A 23,099-nucleotide genomic window follows, 5' to 3' on the forward strand; every position below is an offset into this window, starting at 1 on the left:
TTGATTAGAAATTCATTTCTGTTGTTCGTTCCATCGATCTGATTTTGAACATGGCTTTTTGTGATTGACCATTTTGACTGCAACGGGGCACCTAAAGTTGAACTACACGTTCGCCGACGCACGCCTCAGGCAACGAGGCATCAGGACACAATACCTAATAAAACCTACCCCCCCAAAACGACACACTCCTCAAAAACAACCCCCATCCGTCGACAATACCCATGGAAGACAAGACAGCTGATCGACTGACTATTATACGCCGTGACCTTGGGCAACCCTCCGCCATCGTCCACCGGCTGCGTCACGGCAAACACATCCCGCCCGACCGCCCTCTGCCGGTTGATCGCTTGCACCACGCTGAGGGTCTGGTACACAGGGAACGCGCCTTCCTCGGTCGGCTGCAGATCCAGTAGCCTCTGCAACCATTGCTCGATCTCCAACCCGGTCGACAGACTCCGACACCGTAGGATACCCGCCAGCAGCAGGCCTGTGAATCCGATGGTGTAGCTGTTGCGCGTGAGGGAGGTCTGCATGTCAGTCCCTTGGGCGATGCGGACGAGAGTCTGGACCCACATATCTTCCTCGTGGGGCTCGTGGTCAAGGAAGGTTGAGTGCGGGTTCTGCAGGAGGGCGAGAAAACTACTGCATTGCATGATGCGCGCTACGACGTGGTATGCGTAGTTCAGTGCTGCATCATGAGAGGAGAAGTGGATGGTCGGGTTGCCTGTCGGGTCAATGGGGCCGTAGATGGGCTGCTCAGCGGGCGGGAGGTGCGCGAGCCACTCGTCTAGTGTGGCAGCCTGTTGGCGGAGACGCGAGATGCACGTCGCTGGATCTTCCTCGGCTCTCCGTGGGTTTATCTGATCCCGGGAATACTGAAACACAGCGTTGAAGTTCAGGCGATGGGACTCGCACATGATGCTCAACGCCAGGACCCGGCGCCCGTGCTGGGTGCGTGGTGAATCCTTGACCAGCGAGACGGGCAACGGGATGGATGGCAATTGCTGATGAATCTCCACCGAGCTGAAGTAGGCGCGCGCCCACCAGACCACATACCGGATTTGCATCCACGAGGTGAGGAGCGATCTGATGGTTGGGTCTGCGACGCCCTGTCGCCACTCCAGGAGATTCATGATCCCCTGCACGTGGCAGCAGAAGCCCTTGAAGTTACCCATGGCTGATTCGAGGTGCGCGAACAATACCAGCGTCGTGAGAATGACTGTGTTATTGTGATGAAAATCGGCCAACGTCAGGGCGGCGAGTCTCCTGATCGCGGAGGAGTAATACAGATGACTCGCGGTCTGGTGGGTTAGGCTCGGACTCCACGGGCCCATCAATGCTGTCGCTGATACTTTGCGCTCGCCGCGAAGACGGCTGATATTGCAGGATGACAGAGCCAGCACCGCGTCTCTGATGATCGGCATGTCGGGGATCAGGAGTGTGGTAGAGTGGAAGACGGGGTGTAAGGCTGGTAGACAGCGATCCTCCCAATAGGTGGTGTAGAAGACGTCCCGCTCCGTCGTCTGCAGGGATCTGACCAGACTGTTGGTTCCGATCCGGAGCCTCTGCTCGTTTTGAATGCTGGACGCCTGGTCGCCAGCCAGCTCTTGTGCTGTCGCATTGGACGGGGCTCCATCCTCGGACGGGGATCTCGAACTCTGGCCGGTCACAATCTGGAATTTGAGTCCGGGTTTCAAATATTCACATTCCTTCCCCAATCGTACGCAGGTCCCACATGCTGGCTTCTCCTCATCACACTGGATTCTCGATTAGTGCTGTTATTGGGAACGGTGATGCTATGGCAAATCAACCTTGGTCCTGCGCTTGCGACAGCTAGTACAGCCATCGCGCGAGCGTATGATATCAGTTTTCTTTGGTCTAGGCGGAGCAGGCTTGTACATGGGTCATCTGCAAGACCTTATCTCAATGATGCGATGAATCTGTGAAAGTGCGATGCTGACGGGTGACGGAGTCAAAGTTGTCAGAAGTGGTAACGACCAATCACGTGGCTTCCAAATGTGCTCAACCGAGCCGTACCGCAGCCGATTGAAGCTAAGCCTATTCCGGCAGCCAGAGTTCTAGCCCGCGGGTCACCACCTTGACCCAGCACTGGGCACATAGGCGGCTCGAGACTGTTTTCGCAAAGCATATTCCAATGCGTATTGCATATAAATACCCCTTATTTTTCAGCTTCTAAACAACGCTAATTCTGACTACTGAAGGAATATACCGTTCCGGGGGAGAACCCCTGGGCCCCCCTTTCTTTTAGCTTCCCAGTAAAGCTCATGTGTAGTGAGCATCAAAAATATGGCGTGTCACTCCCAGAGATTGGGCCTGATATGAGTACCTATGAACTGGTACGGCAAAGCTTTCCATACATCCAAACCACACATAGTACGCAGTAAATGGCGCCAACCCAACCCTAACTCTATATGTAGACAATACAAACAATAATGCAAACTTCAGATACCCCAAGAATCCCACAAGACTACACCCCCTTCACCCTATCAGCCATCTCCCCCCTCTCGCGCACCAACTCCGAGACCGCCTTGCCCGTCTCGCCCCCCAACTCCGCAAACCCCCGGACCACCCCCTCGCGATCCCCCTTCCGCATCTCCTGACTCATCTTCACCTTCCCCTCCACTTTGCAGATCTCAATCTCCACCCCGACGATATTCCGCTGCATGAGCTCAATATACCGCTCGGGCGCATCCTCGACCGTCCACGGCCCCGCCCGGCCCCCTTCCCCGGTAAAGCCCATGATGCCCCGCTCGCACCGCTCCGACAGATCCCGCATCTGCTTCGCCAGGAACGCGCCCGTGTCCGCGCGCCGGGAGTCGTAGTACACCGAGAGCTTTCCGTAAACCTGCACGGCGGCGTAGTTCCAGGTGGGCACGACCTTGCCGGTGTCCGGTTTGGTCTGGGTGTAGAATTTCGGGGTCACGTAGTGGTGGTGGCTGCCTGTGAAGACGACGAGGACTTCTTGGGCGTGGGTGAGGATCTCCAGGGCACTGTTGTTGGTGTCGGTGTCCTTTGTGGCGGTTTCGAGGAGCGCCTTGACTTGCGGGTTCTGCTTGGCGATGTGCGCGCGGAGGCGGGCGGGTTCGTTCTGGGATGGCGGGTCGAGGACGAAGGGGACGTGGGTGCATTGCAGGAAGTCGTGCACCGATGAGGGGATGCCGGTGATGAGGAGGCCGAGCGGATTCTCGTGGATGAATTGGAGGAGGGCCTCCGTGTCGGTTTCGGCGTGGACGCTGGGGATGAACATGTTGGCTGTCGTGAGGGTACGAGTTCGTTCTGGTGAGCGACGAGAGAAAGATCTGAGATCAATGCTTGGGCCAGGAGACGTGTACTCCTTTATATGATGTTTTATCCACACCCTACACTCCCCGATGCTGACACAGAGAATATGAGAAATTGGAGATGTTAGGTCTCGTGCACCCGATCGGGTAAATTGTGGGGGCCCTACCCTGCGTTAGCATCGTTCTCGCTCACCCGATTGGGTTTAGCGTCGCGCAAGCCCTGGAGACTTCCCCGCCGCCATAGATGGAGCGAGTAATCGAATATGGGTGTCCGCGGAGTTGGCCACTATTCTTTACAACGGGAAATGAGTCACGGGTGATAGGCTCTTGAAAAGCTCCTTCAGGCCGAAAGCTGACGTACGGAGACCATCACGCACGAACCGCTCTAACCGTAAACGGTGCGCAGGTGCGATGGTGCCCCAACAAGCAGAAAATCTGTGTATCAGAAGAACCATGTAGAAGCCAGCACACAGCTATATAAGCCCCCTCAAATTATGATCTGATATCTTCGCAGAGAGCCTCCGAAAGCTTACATTCTCAAAGCTGCATCAAGTTGAACTAATCACCACAAAATGAGCACCCCGAACCCTCTCCGCATCGCCATCCTCATCAACACACCCCCCGACACCGACTTCTGGCACGACGTGCACAAATGCTACCAGGATTCCTTCCTTGCCGTCGCGCCGACCGCCCAGATTGACATGTACGACCCGGTCTTCGAGCGCCGCTTCCCGCGCCCCGGAGATTACGACCTGGTCGTCCTGACGGGGGGCAAAGCGGACGCGTCCTCCTCCGAGCCCTGGGTGCTAGGGGTGTTGGAGTTTCTGCGAGCCGCAGCGAAGGAGGCACCCCGGACAAAGATCTTGGGGATCTGCTGGGGTCATCAGGCCATCTCCCGGGCGTTTGGGGGTGTCGTGCGCGCTGTGCCTTCGGGGCCGATTGTATGTATACATACACCCCTCGGCTCTTGACTATGGCTGGGAGGTGAGGGCTGATAATCTGTGGTATTTGAGCAGGCTGGACTGGAAGATGTGCAATTAACGGAAGCGGGGAGGAAGTTCTTCGCGCGTGACGAGAACACTACTAGCTACGTATGTTGCCTATGCACTTTTCTTTCAACTCGAGCCCAACTGATCAGCCTGGCAGCGGTTACCCGAGTTCCACGTGCGGGAGGTAGCCCAGCCCGGCGACGGGTTCATTCACCTCGCGGAGAACCATGAGATGTTCGTGAACCAGCAGAACACGGTGCTTTCGTTCCAGTCGCACCCGGAGATTGAGGCCGAGATGGCGAAGAAGCTGTTGTTGGAGGAGGATGATGTGTACAATGGGGGACTCGGGCAGCAGGAGCTGGAGGCGCATCTGGCTCGTTTGGATCGGCCGACGGATGGATTGACGGTGTTGAAGCGGGTTGTTGAGTGGGCGAGGGAGTAGCAGAGAGGGCTTCGTACTATTTTGTGTCAGGGTTTGACCCGTTCTTCATTGCAGCATCTCTCGCACCGTAAGAATACACCAAGCTAGACTCCACCAACATTACTCTGATGTAGCAATCAATAGATCACGGCGTATAAACACTCATCTCAAACCCGCCCGTAAACGGCAAGGTCACATTCCTAAACCCATTGACCGGATCCCGCAAAAACGCCAAAAGATCCTTATACCCCTCAGCCGCGGAGAGCGTATTATCCGTCAACACCACCGCCCCGCGCCGCAACCGAGGCAGAACCGTCTTGAGCGTGGGGAGCGCCAGCGCACACCATACTGTACAGTACACCCAACATTAGCCACAATCCATAAGGAGCAAGCCCTCCCCCAGTTAACCAGACAGGAACTCACTATCCAAAAGCAACAAATCCACCTCCGGCACCCCCTCCTGCAGGGTGACCAGCAAATCGCCCTCCCTCAGATCAATCATCCGCTGCACCTCCGGCCCGCACTGCGCCCAGTACCCGCGCGCGATCGCCGCCTTGCTCGCCTCCTTCTCGGTGGCGATCACCGTGCCGGGCTTGCCCGTGCGGGCGGCGGTCTTGGCCACGGCGAGGGCCAGGTAGATCGTGCTCACGCCGAAGCTGGTGCCCGCCTCGACGACGGCGGTGGCGCCCATCGCGGTGAGGAGCTGGTACACGAACTGGCATTTGTCCTCGTCCAGGGCGATGAACTTGTCGAGCATGAGGCGGTCAAACTCGGCTTGAGTTCGGGTTTTGGTCGAGGAGCTTGCGGCATGATCGGCGTCGAGATTGTCCAGAATGTCAGAAGAGACGACCTTGCCTGTCTCCTTCTTGGAGATGGCCGCTTCTTGGTCGAGGGACTTTTTGTGGAGGGTGGTCAGGAGCTGGAGGATGTGGGGTGAGGCGTCGACGGGGTTTGGGGAGGACATTTTGCAGATAGGTTGCTGTTCGGTGATGCAGGTAAATGCTAGTCTAATAGGATCCAAGGGATGATGAGGAGGATTGTTGTTATGATGGGAGCTTGTTGGTGTTATCGTAGTTTGGTTTTGGGGATTTGGGGTTCGGCAAAAGGCACGGAAATGACGGGACTAAGGGGGTGGGGTTTCTTGGCGTTTGGGGTCAGGTTGACTCAATCTTCCGTAGCAGCACTAGACATCGTTTGTTGACTACTCGCGAGGAGGTCGTTCTCGCAAGGCCGTAGGAAAGATCAGATCATAGAGGTAAGTCTCGGGATGTGAGGTCGCAACTTTCAATAATGAAATCGCCTTTGATTCTTATGAGTGTGAGATAAAAGGCCATGCTTTCAGACGTCTTTGCTAGGAATCTCACCTGTCGATTAAACGCCCATGAGAGGTGGTTTGTCCCGTAACTGTGAACAAGTATAACAACTGCTTACACCCACTTTTTACCCAGGCTTTTGACCCACAAGTGAAAGCTGATCAAACAGATGATAGTAGCGCTCGGATGGCCAGGAGCCACGACTGGACGGACTGCAGCATTGTAGCAAAAGTAGAATGACTCATCTCGAAATCATCAATGTTAATAATGTATAGCAAGTTCGGGGTAATCGCCTCCCTCCCTGAATCGCTGCCTGAGGCACAAGATCGTTACGGGCGCATCCGGACCGGGACTCAACGAATTGTTAGAGTTTTGCGTCCTCTGCCGCGGAGATATCATGGATGCTTGGAATTAGATCCCGAAGTTGACAAAGCTTGATTGGCTTGGTCTGGATCTACTCAGTCCAATGCCTTTCTTACACGAATCTGACCACCTAATCATCCGCTCAGATATTCCCTTACCTTGTCCGACGCAGCAAGTGTGACCATGGCAGTGTGTCAACCTGCTTTCTCGAAGGGATAAGGAACCGTGCCGCGTCAGTGGCACCCAATAATCCATGCAAGCAACGGGTTTCCGTACCATCTCCTCGGGATTTGCTCGTGCCCCACCTCAACCACTCGCATCCAATCACCAACCCAAATTCTCCGATCATACCACCAGCGATCTCGGTAAGGATCCCGAGAATCTCAGAATTCTTGCAGGTTCCAGTTATTGCGGGCCCCGCGTGGCACGCAAGTTCAAACCCCGAGCTAGAGCCACCGTCCCGTCTCACCCTCCTCGTCCGGGATTTGGTGCACTGGCCGTGCGGGATCTTGCTCTATGCTCCGGGGAATGGTTATATCACAATCCTTGCCCTTAGTCATGGCGTCTCTCTGTCTCGACTTTGCCTGCTGCTTGTCGCAACACCTTGGAAGACGATTTGCCCATGAACGAATACCATCGACCACTACTCAGAATGGATAATCCTAAGACAATACCAGACACGACTCGTCCGGGACATCGGAAATTCAGTAAGCCGCCAGTCAAGGTCGCTTGCCTCGCTTGGTATGCTCCTTACTCATAAACACACTCTCTGTAACCGAGAGAGGCGGATCACTGATGCCTTCGCAAAGTCGCACCCTTCGTATCCGCTGCGACGGACTCGAACGATGCGGCAACTGTGTCGCCAGAGAGACACCATGCTCCTATGTACCCAGTAAGCGCGGGGGACCGCGGATTCGGAAGCGGAAGCGGCCGTTGACGCCAGTGTCCGGGTCCATGGATACGTCGCTGAACTCGATGTCGAACGACGAGGTAGAGGTGGATGGGCTGGGTTTCGGATTACCAGGGTCAAGTTCAGAGTCGGGACCGTCGTCGCAAATCTCGCTGTCGCAGGAGGAAGATGAGGGTACGTATTTGGGCTTGTAGTGGTGTAGGTGTGTAGGCTAACAGGAGTAGTCTGGCTGGACCAGCTCTTCACACTGGGTGCTCCAGGAGCAGGACTTCGAAGTATCGAGAGCTCAGTGTCAGAGATTGAGCAAATATTCGATGAGATTTTCGCGGAGGACAGCGTGCGGATACCGTCTGAGGTAGAGGAGGAGCCCGCTGTGGAGCCGGACCTCCTGCAGACGTATGCGTCGGATGATGATATGTACGTGCCATTCCTAAGATGCGGTGGAGGCGAGCTGACGAGAAGAATAGACTGGACGCATACTACGTCTTCATTCATCTTTACTGCCCCCTTCTCCCTCCGCCTGAGCGCCTCCCCGTGCGCAACAAACCCGTCTACGGCCCCGCGACCTACCGACCGTCCAGCCCGTTGGCGCTTGCGGTGTGCGCCATTCTAGCCTTGATACCTCATCCGGAGGTGCGACAACCCTCGAAGCCCGAATGCGTCAAGCTCCGACGAGAAATGGCACATTCATATGCGCAATCGGCCTTGGAAGCCGTGGAGGCGGATCTGGAACTGCTAGATTCGGCGTCGGATCCGTCGCGCGCGCTATCGGAGGGGGTGGCGCAGTGCACGCGCGAGCCGTTTCACGTGAATGTGCCGGTTGGGCTGGAGGCGGTGCTGGCATTGGTGTTGCTGAGTAGCTATGAGTATGCGCAGCGGGGGAATATCCAGAAGATGTGCAACCGGGCGGGACAAGCTTTGACGGCGGCGATGAGTGTATCATTGCATGAGACAGTGGAGGAGGATGGCTTCGCGGAGGCCAGACGGAGGGCGTGGTGGATGACAGTATGTTTCTTTCTTGCGGAGTGGAGATGTGTGCTAATGAGTACAGTATATGACGGTGTGTCAGGGATCGATTGTGAGCGGGATGGTACGTGTCACTCACATTCTGGGCTGGCCTATTGCTGATTGACCATATTAGCCTCCTGTGATCAACTTGTACGACCCTCGCTTTGTGACCCCATACCCGAAGGTAAGTCTTCTCTCCGGGAAATCTTCTCAGAGGGTTGAACTTCATATTAACAGCTCAGGGCTGGAAACTCCTCATCGAAGCCCAACAGACGATCCTCGAAGCCACGACCTTCGTCCACGATCTCAATCTCACCATCAAATCGCAGTACAACGCTCCATGGATCTCGAAGCGTATGATGGATCTTGACAGTCAGATCACCTACCTTTTACATCCGTGTCGGGCGTCATCTCCCTCGATACCGCGGTTTCCACCCACCCCCACCGACTCCCCCGAGATAATAGCACTACAGAGCATGAAGTACATCGCCGAGATCAAGCTCCACAGGTGGGACCCTTACCCCAACCTCACTACACCCTCACCCAGTATCCTAACACAGAGTAGCGCCCGGATCAAGACGCACCGCTTCTGTGCCTTCCAAGACGCCGCGATCTTCCGCCGGCGCCACTGCGACCTCCACGCGACGACCCCCTCGTCCGCAACGTCAGCACCAACCTGCTGCAGCATGCCAGCCCCCCAACCCTCGAGCCAAACCCCAAACCAGTCGCGAAACTCGCGTATCTCCTTCCCCTTCTCCAGTCACGCCTCCTCGAAGATCTGCCTCCACGCGGCCCTCAACATCACCAATCTCCTCGACAACCTCCCGTACCCGAACCCAACGAACGAGATCCCGCTCACGCGGCCGCCATACCTCGCCCGGCATTCGCGGGTAGAGATCCCCCGGACGATGCCGTCGTTCGCCTGCTGCGCGATGCAGGCGAGTTATGCGATGATGATGTTGGGAATGAAGGCGCGGGGGAGTGTCAGCTCGAACAGCAGCGGTGGCACCGGCGGTGGGGGCAGCGGGAGTGGCCGGTCGTTGGACGGATTCGTGGAGGAGCTGCGGCAGAGTCTGCGCGGGGTGTGGAAGGTTCTGGGGAATTATGCGACTGCGTTTGAGGCGGTGGGAGGGATGAGAGGTATGTTTCCTTCGGTTGTGTCTTGTGATCCCCGTGGGTTTGGGTAAGAATACTGACTTGTGTGCGTTGTAGATGAGATTGGACTGTCGATGGGGTGGCTGGAGTAGGTTGATACTCTGGCGGCTTTTGACAGATGGTGGATAAAGATAGAGATGTGTCCTTGCAGATCTGGGAGGTCTAGTGGAGATCTTCCCTCGCATGGCATTCACTCGATACGACTCGGGATAGCATTATTGACCTTCACCTGGCAGAAGTTGAAAGAGTTGCTTTCGGTGCCCATGGTCGAGTCAGTACGGTCCCAAAACGGAAGGCGCGACGGTGAATAACAAGAGGGGATTACCGGAAACTGCCGGTGCCTGCTTCCTGCCCATGTGAAGCAACACACCCAAACAACAGCGAGCTATACACAGATTTGCTCTAGTCTTTCAATCCCAGTTGATACCTGGCCGACCTCACAATCCTTATACAGTGAATAGGCATCGGAGCTCATCTTTAGCGTTTGGCTTCCACACATATTTAACCATCACCTCTTATCCTGTTCTCGACCACACACTCAGAAGAAACCATCTTTCAAGATTACAAGCTCTCTCATCAACAAATCAAACGTCTCTTCAGCAACTGTCAACCATCAACAACCATTGAACAAATTTACTCGCCAGCATCCACCATGGCGCAAGCAAATACTCCGGAAATCGACATCAAACTCGAAACCCCACCCTACTCGCAGCAAGACTACTTCCACCAGCTGCCCGACCACCAGCATCTGAATCCACTGCCGCAGGAGGAGCAGCAGCATCAGCCCATCCCGTCCGCAGCGCTCGACCCACTTCTTCTTGGCCCGGCCGCGCCGCCGCTCAGCCCACCGGCCCAGAAACCCTACCGCGTCCCGCTGAGCTTCTGCCAATTCCACGACCGGGTCCGCTGCACCGTCACCACCGACGGCAAACGCTGCAATCGGCAGTTTGATAATAAGCGCAACCTGCAGGCGCACCATCGCAGTCTGCATGATAAACTGCTGGAGCCGTGCCCGTTCTGCGGACAGCGGTTCTACGGGCAATTCTCCTGGGGGTTGCACATGGAGAAAGAACATGGAGTCTTTGTGGCGGGCTGCAAGGTTGAGGAAGACGACCAAGTGAAGATCATACAGTTAGAAGGGGTTGGGGGAATCCTTCAGTAGGAGGGTTGGGGGTATCTCATGGCGGAGGTTTTCTCCGGTAAATGAGGGATTGATACCTGGTGTATGATGCATCCAGGATCAGTAGATAGATCCACAGCCTGCAGAGGAAGTTCTCTGCAGAAGACAAATATCGATATCCGATGTACTCGAACAATGAGAAAACATGACCTCGTGTCAAAGAGGCGATGGAGATACCATCTATTCACCACCATACCAAAGGGACCGGGCCAATGGAACCGGGCCGGTCTTTGTATGTAGCCTCAACGCTCTCTTTATCCGTCCATATAGCAAGATGAATATAAAAAAGTCTGCATGACTCAATCAATTCCAACATTCAACCCCCCAAACAAACTGCTGGTACTGTAGAATCATGGCCTCTCAGTCAACCGCACCAAACCGCGCCTCGCCACCCAGCGAGGAGCAGGCAACTGCTACAGCCCCGGCTACAGCCAGCGCTATAGCCCCCCTTACAGCCCGAGCAACAGCAACAGCCGCTGGCAACCCCATGGCCTTCACCCCCGTGAACCGCCCATCCACCCCCCCATCCCAAATCCGGCCCAGCAACCCACCCACCCCCGCCGCCCCGGCCCGTCCCCGGTACAGACTCCCCCGAACCCTCCCGGGCCAGCCTTACCCAGCCCCCTTAACCCTCACCCAGATGCTCCCGCCAGCCCTCACCCAGACCCTCTCCCACCCCGTTAGCCCCCAAGCCCCCGGAACCCCAGCAACCCCTGAAACCCCATCATCATCTTCACCACCCACCCGCCGCGCGCGAAGACACCGACCCCCCCTCCCTTCCGCATCCCCGGCCCCCACACCCCCATCTAGACCCCCACGCACCCCACAAACCCCACGCACCCCCAAAAAACAACCCCCAGCCTCTGCCCCCGAGATCCTCACCCTCTCGCGCGAAATCCACACCCTGCCCGCCAAATGCCCCTCGGGCAAGGGCTACGACGCCGGCAGCCCGATCCGCTGCGTTCACAAGGAGCCCGGGCGGTACGTCTGCATGTCGCCGCTGGGGTGGGCGCGCCCGCACTGCCAGCGGGTGTTTCCGTCGCTGTGCCACCTCCGGCGGCATCATCGGGTGATCCACGGGCCCAAGACGCAGACCTGCGGGCGGTGCGGGCGGCATTTCTACGGGAAGCTTTCCTGGGATTTGCATCTTTTCCGGGTGCATGGGCTTCCTTTGGGGGGGCCGGGGATTGAGGATCTAGAAGAGGGTGGGAAGGGGGTTAAGGTCGAGGTTGAGGAGCCGGTGATCAAGGTGGAGGATGTGGAGGAAGAGGGGATGGGGGTGAGGATGGTGGTTGAGGAACCTGAATTGGAGGTTAAAGTGGAGGTGGTGGAGGAGAAGGAGGAGATTGGCCTTGAGGGTGTGCAGAAAGAGGAAGAGGGGGTGGACACTCATGGGGTCCAGCAGGTCCAAATGGAGGAGGATGTTGGAATGGAGGATGAAGAGATGGAGCTCGAGGAGGGAGAGATCCTGGAGGATGAGCTCGAAGAGGGCGAGATCCGCGAAGAGGTGGATCTTGAAGAAGATGGGGCTGTGTTCGAGGCGGAGCATGACGCGGTCCCGACCCCGAGGTCTTACCACCCGATCTACGGATTCTATCGCCCGACGTTCAGTGAGGAGACGCTTGACAAGGCCGAGGGTAAAGAGATCCAGCCGGTTTGGCCTTAGGCTTCGGCTTCGGCTGGGAGTCCTCCACCACCGATCATGTTCCTCCTATTTTTTCTTCGTCCATATTTTAAGTTAATTGAGTATCATCATAACTCTACAGATATTCCATGAAGAAGTAATATCGATGTACTGACCAATGTAAAGCTAACTCGCGGAGTGACGCCTCACGTAAATACCCGCTACCGAAATGCTATACTACGTACTATGTACCACTGCTAACAACACTTCCGGGAGAAAATAACCCCTAAGCAGGCAGCACCCCCTGCGGGTTATGAAACACATCCCCCGGATCCACCGCTGCCTTAATCCGCCCCAACCGCTCCAAGTTCCCACCCCAGTACGACCGCCGCGGATCCTCCAGCCTCGGATCCACATAACCCGGATACACCCCATCTCCCATCCCCGGCGTATTATTCCGGATGATCTCGTTCACGCCATCCAAAAAGTCATACGTGGTCTGCGACACCTGGCCCAAGGTCACCGCATACGACTGCATCCAGAACAGGGTATCCCGATGGGCGAACCCGGTCGCATCGTTGGGGACGTCGTTGATGGCGCCACCCTCGAGATCGAAGATGACGAACCAGAGCAACGAGCCCGTGCTCGCCGTGTCCAAATACTCAAAGAGCTGCTGCACGCCATCCTCGGAGATCTGCGTGTCCTGCTGGAAGGCCAGACATCGCGCGTAGAAGTGCGCGGGGATGTCCCCCGTCAGATCCAAAATGCTCTGCTCGGCCCAGTGGGCGGTCAGGCCGAGCCAGTCGGTGAACACGATGGCGGAGGAGTTGCCGTCGGCGCCGGGGAACCGCGCCGCCAGGCCCAGGGCGTCGTACTCGGCCTGCGAGCCGAAGAAGGTGCCGGAGATGATCACCGACCCGGCCAGGATGGTGATGATGCTGGCGAGCTTGCGCGTGAGGTCCTCCTCTGTGATGAACGCCTGCCAGTCGCTGAACAGCTGCGCGCGCGAGCTCGCGCTCCCCAGCAGGTTGAACGTGTAGGTGTACTGCACCGCCTCGGTCGGGGCCGCCTCCGTGCGCAGGACGAACTCCGTCACCACGCCGAAGCTGGCCCCCGCCCCCTTGACGGCGAACAGCAGGTCCGGGTTTTCCGTGTCCGATGCGCGCACGATGCTCCCGTTCGCCAGCACCACCTCCGCCGACAGCACGTGGTCCAGCTCCATCCCCCATTGCCGCGCCGTCGGGCCCAGTCCCCCGATGGTCGCGTGGCCTCCGATCCCGATCTGCGGCGACGTGCCGTGCGCCACCGCCCGGTTACCCGCGGAGACCAGGTGCGTGTCCAGTTCGCCGTTGAGCATGCCGGCGCCGACGGTGGCGCGCTGCGTGGTCGCGTCGTAGGCGAAGGACTTCATGTTCTTGAGGTCGACGACGATGGCGCCGTTCGTGCCGCCCAGACCTGGGTTTGGTCAGTGTTGTTGCTGATCAGGGGGAGGGGAAGGGAGGGAATACCGTAGTTGGCATAGCTGTGTCCTCCGCTCTTGGCTTGCACCTTGTATCCCAGTTGGTTGGCGCACTGCACGATCTCGGAGACTTGGGTGCTGGAGGTCGGGAAGGTCACCGCAGCAGGAGTGACGGGGTAGTTGAGGTTGTAGACTTTCACCGCGAGGGTCTGGTACAGGAGATCGCCCTTGAAGGCGGCGAGCGTGCTGTCATTGTCGACGGCAGAGAGGATGCAAGGCTTCAGACTGGTGGTGGCTGCCGCGCTTAGACCGAGAAGACACAAGAGGCAGACCATGAGGGCCGGTGAGAAACCCATGTTGGTGGTGGTGGCTTGTTTGTTATGGGAGAGACCCAAGGCAGCGCAGCGCACATTCCAGGGCGGAGGGACCGGGAAGGGGTAAATAAATAAAAGCTGCGGTGGTGGGATGGGGCGGCCCTGTCCCACTCATTCCATCGCCCAAGAAGAATGTGTCACTCGGCTGATCTTTCATTGCTTTTCCAGGAAGTCAGCAGAGAACTGACTCGACAGGGTTCCCGGAGAGGGGGAAGTCTAGGGATGGTTCGTCTAATTTGTCACTTTTACGAGCGATCGCGAGCGATCGGCGGGACCAGCAAATTAGGATTGGCCGTGCCTGGCGATCTATTGAATTCAAGGATCCACTCATCCAGGCCAGCCGCAATCAGCTTACCACACATGGTACGGAGAGTCTGGTTGTAGCTTATCTAGCGAACTCAGGTAGACACTAAGAAAAATTCAGCAGCTACCCGTGGTGGCCGGGGACCCGTCAGGATCTGATTGAAACCGGTTCTGGTGCAGAACACTCGGAAAGGTTGATTCCTGTATACCATGCACGGTACCATGTGCATCGGCTCGTATATATGGCCGGTCCAGTAGGGAACTATCTTTGCAGCCTATAAGTTACTTTGTCTTGCTTGGCTTACCGAAGTACGATGCCCGATAAAAGAAGACACTTTCGGAAGCCCCGGAACGGTGCCCATGCGTTGCTCAAGAGTGACCCGGACCAGTATCTCTGTCGGATTTCTTCAGCACAGCTCAACCTCTTGTAAGCCTTGCGCACTCGAATCGACTGATACATTAAAACAAGACATATGACCACGGAGAATCATGGGCAAGAAGATAGATGACCAGAATTGATAATCTGAATTGCAAAACCATGAATTAGAACATCGTGCCGATGTCACCCGGCCTGCTATCCAAGGAACGCCCCGGTTGCACAACCCGGACCTGGACGGGACTCACATACTACCTACTACATTTTTAGGCTGCTACCACGAAGCAGCCAAATCGAACAATCTCAGTAGATGCACACAGCAACGCTACATCTAAGCCCCATTACTCTTGAATCTGATCCACCCCCGTGTAAAAGTCTATCTTTCCCCCCTCCTGAATCACCCCGGTACGATCCAGACACGTGCGTCCTCTAACAAACGGATCCACCACCCAATACTGCTTGCGCCAGGCTGAAATAGCCTCCGTCCGCTGCACCGCCACACTCTCCGGCTCCGCCGCGCCCAGCCACTCCTCCGTCAACTCCAGCAGTTTAGAGGCCAGCTCCTCGCGCTCGGCCAGCAGCCGGTCGCGCGTGGCTGTCTCGGTCATGCGCTCGTTCTCGCCCGCCACGGGCTCCACGAACTCATACTCCCAGGCCTCGGGGCCGCCGATCTCCTTGAGGATCTGGTCCGGGACGAGGAACTGCTCCAGGTCGGCGACGGACCTGGTGAAGTGCACCTTGGAGACGATGACGGGGTCCATCCAGGATTTGACAATTTTCCAGATTCCTACTTGCATCAGCCCAAGCACTACCCCATTAAAAAGCTGCAAACAGGAAGCGGGGCCTCACCCGAAAAGATCCACGGAGCGTTGTGGATCAGCATAGTCCCCAGATACTCCGGGTAATTCTCCTGAAAGCAATCGATGACGAATCGCACGGGCGCAAATTCCTATTCTCCCTTCAGGATATTTTCCTACCGGCCATCTGTGGATGAGAAGGGGTGAACTCACCATATTCGACACCGAAAACCCCGTCATGTCGAATAGGATTGTCTACACACCAAACACGTCAGCCTCCCTTCCAAATGACACACTCGATGAATATGTGAGAGAGGAGAACATACCGCCGTCTCGACGGGATCGACCAACGTCAAGCGCACCGTCTCAATCATATGCAAAATGAACCGGGTGATGACCGCCTCGCTCTGTTGTCCGGGTTGGTGCAGCCGCACGCGCACGAGCAGGACCGGCCGGCCCTGGCGATCCGTCCCGTGGACGATCGCCTTCCCCATGCGCATCTGGTTCAAGAACGCCTGGCTGTCCGTCGCGGTGGTATTCACGGTCGTCGCCCCGATGGCGCCCGGTATGGGAGGGGTCTGCGGTGGTTGTGCGGTGGCCTCGTACAGGGCGTCCAGCTCGGTGGCGGCCAGGACCCGGGCGTCGATGTCCTGCGTGTGGCGGAAGTGGATCGCGCGGCAGAGCATCGCGGTCGCGGCGGGGACGGACCATTTGCGGGCGCGCAGGAAGCGGAGGAGGAGGGTATCTGGAGAGTCGTGTCTGGCGAGACTAAGGAGGCCGGCGCGGAGGGAAGGGAGCGGGTGGCGAGGGAGAGTGTCGAGGATGGGTTGGACGGTGTCGAGGGAAGGCAGGTGGTGGGCTGCGAGGGCGGAGGCTAGACCGGCGGCTGTTGGGGCGGTAGTGCTTTCGGCGGTGGTGTCATCGTGGTTGTTGATGAGGTAGAGGATGATGCTCCAGATTTGACGGAGCTTGGTGGACTGGTCTGAGGTGAGGTTGTGGATGTAGCCGGTTGGTGGTTGGGAAGGGGGAGTGGGAGTGGGAGAAGGCATGGTGAGGTGAATAAGGATGAAGGGGAACGAGGGTGGAAGTTGTTTATGAAGAAGAGGGGGGACCGACTAACACACACAACCTTGAAACCATGGACTAGCCCAAGACCCCAACCGCGATCGACCGGGTCCTGGGGGAGATCTCAAGGGGCGGCACTGCCCGGCCCGCGCTCCTCTGTGGGGAAGCCCCGAGCTGGCAATATCAGCTACAATTATGACAATGCCTAGCTTGATAATGAAGCCAGCTGGAATTGTTTTATGTTCTAAACCTCCCCAGGTTGTCTTTGTCATGATTCCTATAAATATGTCCAGGTCTTGTAATGGTGTCCGACTCGGGCAAAATCAAGGACCCAAACACCCACTCAAGTAGCCAAACATACACTCAACAATGAAATTATTATCAATTTTACTCCAACCTAGAAATCTTCAATCCATCTAGAATCATGGTAAGCTCCCACTATCAAGACACGCAAACCGCACAACCATCCCCCTGCCACAGCTGCCCACCGACGTTCCCAAGATAGTAATCCGCCGGACCAACAATAATCCGCGATTCCTCCCGCCCGCTCCTCCGCATCCCGGTCGCACCCGCACACCTCATCAAATCCAGTCTACGCCTCTAACACACATCATCAACAATCCCAATTCTATACCTCCTAAACCCCACCCTCTCCCCTAAACCTAACTAGAGGCAAGAGAAATGGGCTTCATCGACTTCCTCAAAGAGATCCTCCGCCCGGGGAACGGAGTCGACTACCCCCAGAAGGGCGACATGGTCACCGTCCACTACCACGGGTATCTGCATGATCCGACGCGGTCGTGGGGAAGGGGAAGGCGGTGAGTGCTGTCTCCCTTTGCGTTGCTTCGTACATTCGCTACGGGCTATCGCCGCCTGTATAGGAGACTACATACCGTCGATAATTCTGCAGGAAGCAGGAGTGCACTAACGAGATCACACTGTGGGGAGCAGGTTCGACAGCAGCATCAAGCGCGGGTATCCTTTTACTTTCCAGATCGGGATGGGGACGGTAATCAAGGGTAAGTTATGGCCGTTTCCATCCCCACCTGGTGTATATCCACCGAAAATTTTGAAGAAGCTGATTCGGGATGGTAGGCTGGGAGGTCGGGGTGCTCGGGATGAGTCTGGGAGAGAAAGCGCTGCTGACGTTCGGACCGTATGTTTCCCCTTTCCTCTGGTACGGGCTGGGTGTGCTGATCACAGGAACAGGCATTATGGGTACGGGGAGAAGTACGCATCTGAATCCTGACTAGGCTTCCGAAAGATGAATGCTAATGTAGACGACCAGGGGCGCCCCGCCATTTATCCCCGGGAATGCGAATCTGGTCTTGTAAGTTTCTCCCCGAGTCTGGGTGGACGATGCTAATCCTGCAGCACGGTGGAATTGTTGGCGATTAATGGACGGGGCCTGGATTCCGGCAGTGATTCGGAGTGAACATGGCCCTTGTAGGTTTAGACGTGTGTATGATATATTGGCTTTTACAGTCGAAGGAAAGGTCTATTGTCTCGTATACATGACCATGCACATTCGTGATATACACCTGCAAAAACTAATAATACAACTTCACCAAACTCGGCGTCACCACATCCCACGACGTGAACGAGCAGTGGCCATACGGCTCACCCCCATCCGTCCGCTCCGCTGCCCACGGATACTCTGGGGTCGGCGTCGTCACTTGTGTCTCGGCCTCGCGCGGAATCTCCCCCCACATGACCGGTTTACCCGCCGCCCTATCGTCCCCCTCTGGCGGATGGCACGCTGCACTGATCGCCGCGCTACAGTGCGTTGCCAGCGGCATATGGGACTTGAAACGCCGCGCTCCCAGAGAGACCAGTAGCCCCAGAGCCAGGATTCCCACCCACATGGTGATGAACATCGCCATGGGAGAATAACAGCACCCCCGTGACGAGTTCCCCTCGTCCTCATCGCCGTACACGTCGTATGCCTTGATGTTGACGAAGAAGATACTCTGCGAGAGAAGCCAATGCAGCGTCGCGGATAGGATCATCAGTGGAAGGCTGTATCGGTAGCGGAGGCTGAGGTAGTAGGATGACTGCTGCTGGCCGCGGGGCCAAGAGACGCGCAGTGGCCGCCGGTGCAGTGCGTACTGGTCCCATTCCTCGGCAACAAGCATGCACGTCAAAAGACTATTGGAAAGGAAGTAGAGGATGGAGAGGACTATCTGGGGCGTGTTGGCGAGAAGGACGAGGGCGATCATGTTCGAGGAAATATACTGGATCATGGTGGTGGCGCTGGTTTGCGCGAAGCCGAGACTCATGGCCGTGCTGAAGCCTTCGGTTTGGCGTATAGCGTAAGTGGTTAGCCAGATGGCTGTGACTATGCAAGCGATAAAGCTAATGAGGGTTAGTTCTTGCAGCAAAGCTGTTGAGGTCGAGAGGTAAGGACCCTACAAGAGAAGAACCAGCGTCCAACGTCGCCAGCTGACCGCTTGGTACCATCTTTTACGCGGTGGAAGAATGCTGGGGTAGAATTTGGTGTCTTTTGTGGTGATTGTCGACGAGAGATTGTCCAGCGAGTGTGAGGTTGGGCTCGGAGCTCTTCGTTGTAACGTGTATCCTTTCCATGAACCGATAACAATGCCAGGGAGGGTCCAAGCCTGCGGCCCGCGAGTCATTTGCGAGCGGGAGAGCAGACATCGGCCACGGGTAGTCGGATCGGGCCGGGTGAGAAATGAGGCCAGCGCATCACCTACTCTTAACATGAGGTCCGTGCGCTTGACCCGGGCAGTCAGCAGCATGCAGACGACTTTGATGGTATTGCATACAATGACGACAATCGCAATTGGAGGACTGAAGAACAGCTGACAACGTTGCTCCTCCTCTTTGATCAGGCAGTGTGATACAGGGACCTCTCGCGCGCCTGTCTGATCGATGGTATAGAAATCAGACATGGACCCGGTACCTAGCAATTCAAAGGTCACAGCAGCTGCCCAGGAGCTGTTCTTCCAGTGAGAAGGGGTGTCCAAGTACGCGCGCAGAGCTTCGTAGGACGGATTGTAGGCATAGTTGTACTCGGCAAGAGTGTACAAGTCCGCACTCAGGCTAGCATTACCACTCAGGACCATGTCTTCGTAGGCAGGCCCCACGAGATTGATGTAAGAGACACTCGCATCTAGGGGATCAGGAACCGAATAGTTCCAGACGCGATAACTCCAGTACTCACTGGTCAGCGTCAAATTGCTTGCATTTGGAGGCGAATTGTCATTCAAACCCTGCATGATCTCATACACCGATGCATATCTCTCCAAACCTCCAAGCCGAAGACTGCTAGTGTTATGAAAGTGTTGTCGACCTGCGACATAGATCAGTGTACCATACTCCGTATTGTACTCGACATTGTATCTGGTGGTGCAATCCTTCGCCGTCGCATTGACAAAGGTCCCGTTGAAAATTTGCGTTCGAACGACATCTGCCTCGGACCCAACCTCAGACAGAAACGAGTCACGACTGGTAGTGTCGTTGCCGATCAAAGTCTCAGTTGGCGATAGATCATCTGGTATCATGAAAATTCCATAGTCGAGGGTCGAAATCGATGAGAAAATGACGGAGTTGTAAATCATATGGATTGGCGTCGAGCTGATCAAAAGCAGCAACCATAAAATCTTGCGGCGTCGGTCCATGACCGCAAAGTTGCGAAAGCTGAAAGTGCCGACGTCGAGCCATCGCGACTTAGCATGAGCCCGATCGATGTCTGTCCGGGACGGTGCCCCCAGGCATTGCATCACGTAGTTGCTAGCCCCGAGAAGAATCGTGCTCAATACGTTGATGATCACGTGTAGCCCTGTCGCCCAGTGGCTAGAGCGCGAACACTGTCCACTATACAACTCCGCCATCTGGAATTGACCTCGATTTGTTTTCCATTGGCCACGGTATGCAATGATCGTTGCTACGAGCAGCATGATGATGTTGACGGTTAGGATGGTGCCTGTAATCCAGGTACATATCAGCGCGCCTCTAATCCACTCACTCCCTTCCTCGGCCTTGGCCAGCAGTTTGAATCGAGATGAGAGGTCTGCCCATCGTCCTTTTCTGCCCTGAGTCTCATCGGGAATGCTCGAATAACGAAACTGCTCGCGCCAAGCAGATGGTGGGCGGGACCCCTCCACGGTCACGTGTACCGGATCACTGTCTACACCCATGGTGTTGGAATCCAAGGCATTGGGGAAGTTTTTTTTCGACGCGTAGCACGCTGGAAGGGGAACAAAAACAACGAGCGGCGAAGAAAATTTGGGAGCACACATATTGGTGGCCAGGGGTTTTTAGACCCTGCGGCCGGGTCCGTTAGTACGCCTGCTAAATATGGGGACTGGGTCAGAGCGGAAAGTGATTGCTTCAGCCTCGTGGTTAACACCACTTAGCGTCGAACTAGCGGACCATCGCTCCACTTGGCGTGCTAGCACCGCAAAGTCGTTGAGACAAACCCTTGTCTTCTATCAACGCTGGACCGCAGTCAGGCTGTAGATGCCTTGGCAGTGGCAGCAGGATTCTTTCACTGGTCCATGGATCCCGGAACGAAGATCCTTAATCATGATGTGGTCAGTGGCACCCGATCGGCACTTGAAGGATGAGGATTAAATGAATACGAGAGGCATGGCCTCGTCGGCGGCTCCTTCGCCACCAACACCGTTATCTTTGGACGTGGAATGCCTGTACCTGTCAAATCGTCTTCAAGAAGCGAGAGCATCGCCTCATAGGTGAAATTGGACGGATGACGCACGGACAAGGGCCGTTCCTGCGCGTCTGACAGAGTACTGTATAATACCAAGCTCAAATAAGGCCATGCTGTTGTCTCAGATCGATTGTGAAATCGAATTGCCTGCAATTCAAGCAGTCTCCACCAATCGAAATCCTTTCATTTGGCCTGAGTAAGGTGCAGCATCACAGCGGAAGGATGCTAAATTGATATGATAGTTCTACTCACACTCCGAAACTGGCTTTCTCTGATGGACTTGCGATGATGTCGACGGATGCATGTTTTTGATTTGTTAATTTGCCCTGTGCAGGACTTCCTTTCATCTCGGCCATACGCATTGCGCGGTAGGTTCATATGCTTTGCTCATGGTCGATTACAATTAGCGTGCGTGCCAGAGAATCATCTAGCTCTTCGAAAGACAGACAAAGTGTATCACCAGGGAGAGCGGCCATCGCATGTGAATAGATCTACGTAGTGCAGTCAGTGCACTGCCCCACATCACTACCCCGGAGACACCTACCTGGAAGAGGCTCGATATATCTCGTCTTGAATTCTTTCGTGTGATCGTTTTCGAAACGGCAGATGGAGCCTTGTCCTGGTCCTCTGCTGTTCTGGGTTGGTTCCGTCGCTGATCACCAGTTCATGCCACCGGCAACTTCGAGTCTCTGCAATGACTTATGACGGTCGCATAGACTAGATACAGCATAAGCAAGAAAAGAGGATGACTTAATCCTAGCGATGGGTGCAAATTTGTAATATTATAGAGTTTGGCAGTAACGACTCATCTAGTCAGATTTGCTGGTCGTCCGTCCCGCGGTCGCAATACCCTAAACTCTGCACAGTAGATTTCTTTACCACCTCAGACGACTCGAGCGCCAGGCATCGACAGTAAAAAGCTGGTTCTGTGTAGACCTGCACTGGAACAAAAAATCAGTCTTGCAGGAAGGGCTGAAGCGGTCGTATTGCAAGGTAATTGCTTTGCAACTGTACAGTACCCTCAAATATTGTAAAACGAGACTAGTCTTACAAAACAACATCAGTCGGTAGGTCTGAGCCTCGAATTGAATAAGAGTTGAAGCTTACTGCATCCGCGCAGCATTGCAGACTTGTGCTTGCGCAGCCCGGCGAGTTGATTTCAAAATGTAAGCCTTGCGTTACGCCTGGAGTGTTCCTTCCATGTGGTGTTCTGGACTCGGTATCGGTCTTCCAATTCTATCGTTCGACGATCGAACCTCTAAAAGGCAGTGCTTGGATATATAGTCGAGAAGATAATTGCCGACCGATCGGTTCTTTCCCTGATAAGTGCGCTCGAATGATAGCTCCGAAATCAGGTACGCGGTCGGAGCGCAATCTATCGTAACCAAGCACAACTCTCAGTAGGGGAGCTTCTGATCAAGGTAGCAGGATACTCACCAACTCTGCTCTGTTCACTCAGCAGAACCCAATATAGAGCTGGATCTGCGCAAGAACTGAGGTGTAAAATGGGCATGACGTCGACCAATACTGACGAGACCTTGGGCGCAACCAGCTCTGCTCTATCCTCACAGCATCAGCTGTACGGAGTCGAGCGTCAGCAGTGGTTTCGCACGTGATCGGATTCCGACCGCGCGACAGAGCTTGTCGCATTGGTACGCGAGACGCCCGCGATTCATCGTGGAGGTGACAGCGTGTTATCGCCTACCAGGGGTAACTTTCTGTGGCGCAATCATTGCCGGAGTAAGCATCGGCTCATTATGCGAACGAACC

The 23,099-nt window shown here is 55.7% G+C and overlaps 10 protein-coding genes across 10 annotated transcripts; 5 read left to right on the forward strand and 5 right to left on the reverse strand.

Annotated features, from left to right (window-relative positions):
• Window positions 1–40: 40 nt before the first annotated feature.
• On the reverse strand, window positions 41–3,392 carry BO72DRAFT_524426 (uncharacterized protein). Its single transcript, XM_040949873.1, has 2 exons — window positions 2,534–3,392; window positions 41–1,757 (listed from the first exon to the last, which is right to left on the reverse strand). Exons 1-2 carry the CDS (start codon window positions 3,266–3,268, stop codon window positions 165–167), a joined length of 2,328 nt encoding a protein of 775 aa, XP_040805507.1. The 5' UTR covers window positions 3,269–3,392; the 3' UTR covers window positions 41–164.
• A 302-nt stretch (window positions 3,393–3,694) lies between these two features.
• Window positions 3,695–4,824, forward strand: BO72DRAFT_444499 (type 1 glutamine amidotransferase). Its single transcript, XM_040943824.1, has 3 exons — window positions 3,695–4,243; window positions 4,319–4,393; window positions 4,449–4,824. The coding sequence occupies exons 1-3, from the start codon at window positions 3,875–3,877 to the stop codon at window positions 4,731–4,733; spliced, it is 729 nt and encodes a 242-aa protein (XP_040805508.1). The 5' UTR covers window positions 3,695–3,874; the 3' UTR covers window positions 4,734–4,824.
• Window positions 4,760–5,951, reverse strand: BO72DRAFT_208620 (O-methyltransferase). The gene is made up of 2 exons (XM_040939644.1): window positions 5,136–5,951; window positions 4,760–5,060 (listed from the first exon to the last, which is right to left on the reverse strand). Exons 1-2 carry the CDS (start codon window positions 5,674–5,676, stop codon window positions 4,858–4,860), a joined length of 744 nt encoding a protein of 247 aa, XP_040805509.1. The 5' UTR covers window positions 5,677–5,951; the 3' UTR covers window positions 4,760–4,857.
• An 863-nt stretch (window positions 5,952–6,814) lies between these two features.
• Window positions 6,815–9,833, forward strand: BO72DRAFT_208595 (putative C6 finger domain protein). The gene is made up of 9 exons (XM_040939643.1): window positions 6,815–7,129; window positions 7,198–7,472; window positions 7,523–7,715; window positions 7,766–8,303; window positions 8,350–8,388; window positions 8,440–8,490; window positions 8,549–8,814; window positions 8,872–9,446; window positions 9,519–9,833. Exons 1-9 carry the CDS (start codon window positions 7,011–7,013, stop codon window positions 9,551–9,553), a joined length of 2,091 nt encoding a protein of 696 aa, XP_040805510.1. The 5' UTR covers window positions 6,815–7,010; the 3' UTR covers window positions 9,554–9,833.
• BO72DRAFT_208636 (uncharacterized protein) lies at window positions 9,779–10,808 on the forward strand. Its single transcript, XM_040939645.1, has one exon. The coding sequence runs from the start codon at window positions 10,114–10,116 to the stop codon at window positions 10,621–10,623; it is 510 nt and encodes a 169-aa protein (XP_040805511.1). The 5' UTR covers window positions 9,779–10,113; the 3' UTR covers window positions 10,624–10,808.
• A 185-nt stretch (window positions 10,809–10,993) lies between these two features.
• BO72DRAFT_483154 (uncharacterized protein) lies at window positions 10,994–12,307 on the forward strand (the record flags this gene model as incomplete). Its single annotated transcript, XM_040947780.1, has 1 exon — window positions 10,994–12,307. One exon carries the CDS (start codon window positions 10,994–10,996, stop codon window positions 12,305–12,307), a length of 1,314 nt encoding a protein of 437 aa, XP_040805512.1.
• A 109-nt stretch (window positions 12,308–12,416) lies between these two features.
• BO72DRAFT_421040 (FAD-binding oxidoreductase) lies at window positions 12,417–14,576 on the reverse strand. The gene is made up of 2 exons (XM_040942749.1): window positions 13,774–14,576; window positions 12,417–13,720 (listed from the first exon to the last, which is right to left on the reverse strand). The coding sequence occupies exons 1-2, from the start codon at window positions 14,078–14,080 to the stop codon at window positions 12,552–12,554; spliced, it is 1,476 nt and encodes a 491-aa protein (XP_040805513.1). The 5' UTR covers window positions 14,081–14,576; the 3' UTR covers window positions 12,417–12,551.
• A 569-nt stretch (window positions 14,577–15,145) lies between these two features.
• On the reverse strand, window positions 15,146–16,596 carry BO72DRAFT_345563 (CRAL-TRIO domain-containing protein; the record flags this gene model as incomplete). The annotated part of the gene is made up of 4 exons (XM_040940659.1): window positions 15,146–15,567; window positions 15,627–15,726; window positions 15,788–15,829; window positions 15,901–16,596. Coding segments are annotated over 4 exons (1,260 nt in total), but the record flags the coding sequence as incomplete, so codon positions are not given.
• A 588-nt stretch (window positions 16,597–17,184) lies between these two features.
• BO72DRAFT_208711 (FKBP-type peptidyl-prolyl cis-trans isomerase) lies at window positions 17,185–18,081 on the forward strand. The gene is made up of 5 exons (XM_040939647.1): window positions 17,185–17,457; window positions 17,591–17,658; window positions 17,735–17,795; window positions 17,849–17,869; window positions 17,928–18,081. The coding sequence occupies exons 1-5, from the start codon at window positions 17,321–17,323 to the stop codon at window positions 17,971–17,973; spliced, it is 333 nt and encodes a 110-aa protein (XP_040805515.1). The 5' UTR covers window positions 17,185–17,320; the 3' UTR covers window positions 17,974–18,081.
• A 59-nt stretch (window positions 18,082–18,140) lies between these two features.
• BO72DRAFT_444506 (uncharacterized protein) lies at window positions 18,141–21,266 on the reverse strand. Its single transcript, XM_040943825.1, has 2 exons — window positions 19,052–21,266; window positions 18,141–18,994 (listed from the first exon to the last, which is right to left on the reverse strand). Exons 1-2 carry the CDS (start codon window positions 20,899–20,901, stop codon window positions 18,190–18,192), a joined length of 2,655 nt encoding a protein of 884 aa, XP_040805516.1. The 5' UTR covers window positions 20,902–21,266; the 3' UTR covers window positions 18,141–18,189.
• Window positions 21,267–23,099: the final 1,833 nt, after the last annotated feature.

Source organism: Aspergillus fijiensis (genome assembly GCF_003184825.1).
Source record: "Aspergillus fijiensis CBS 313.89 unplaced genomic scaffold BO72scaffold_5, whole genome shotgun sequence".
NCBI lineage: Eukaryota > Fungi > Ascomycota > Eurotiomycetes > Eurotiales > Aspergillaceae > Aspergillus > Aspergillus fijiensis.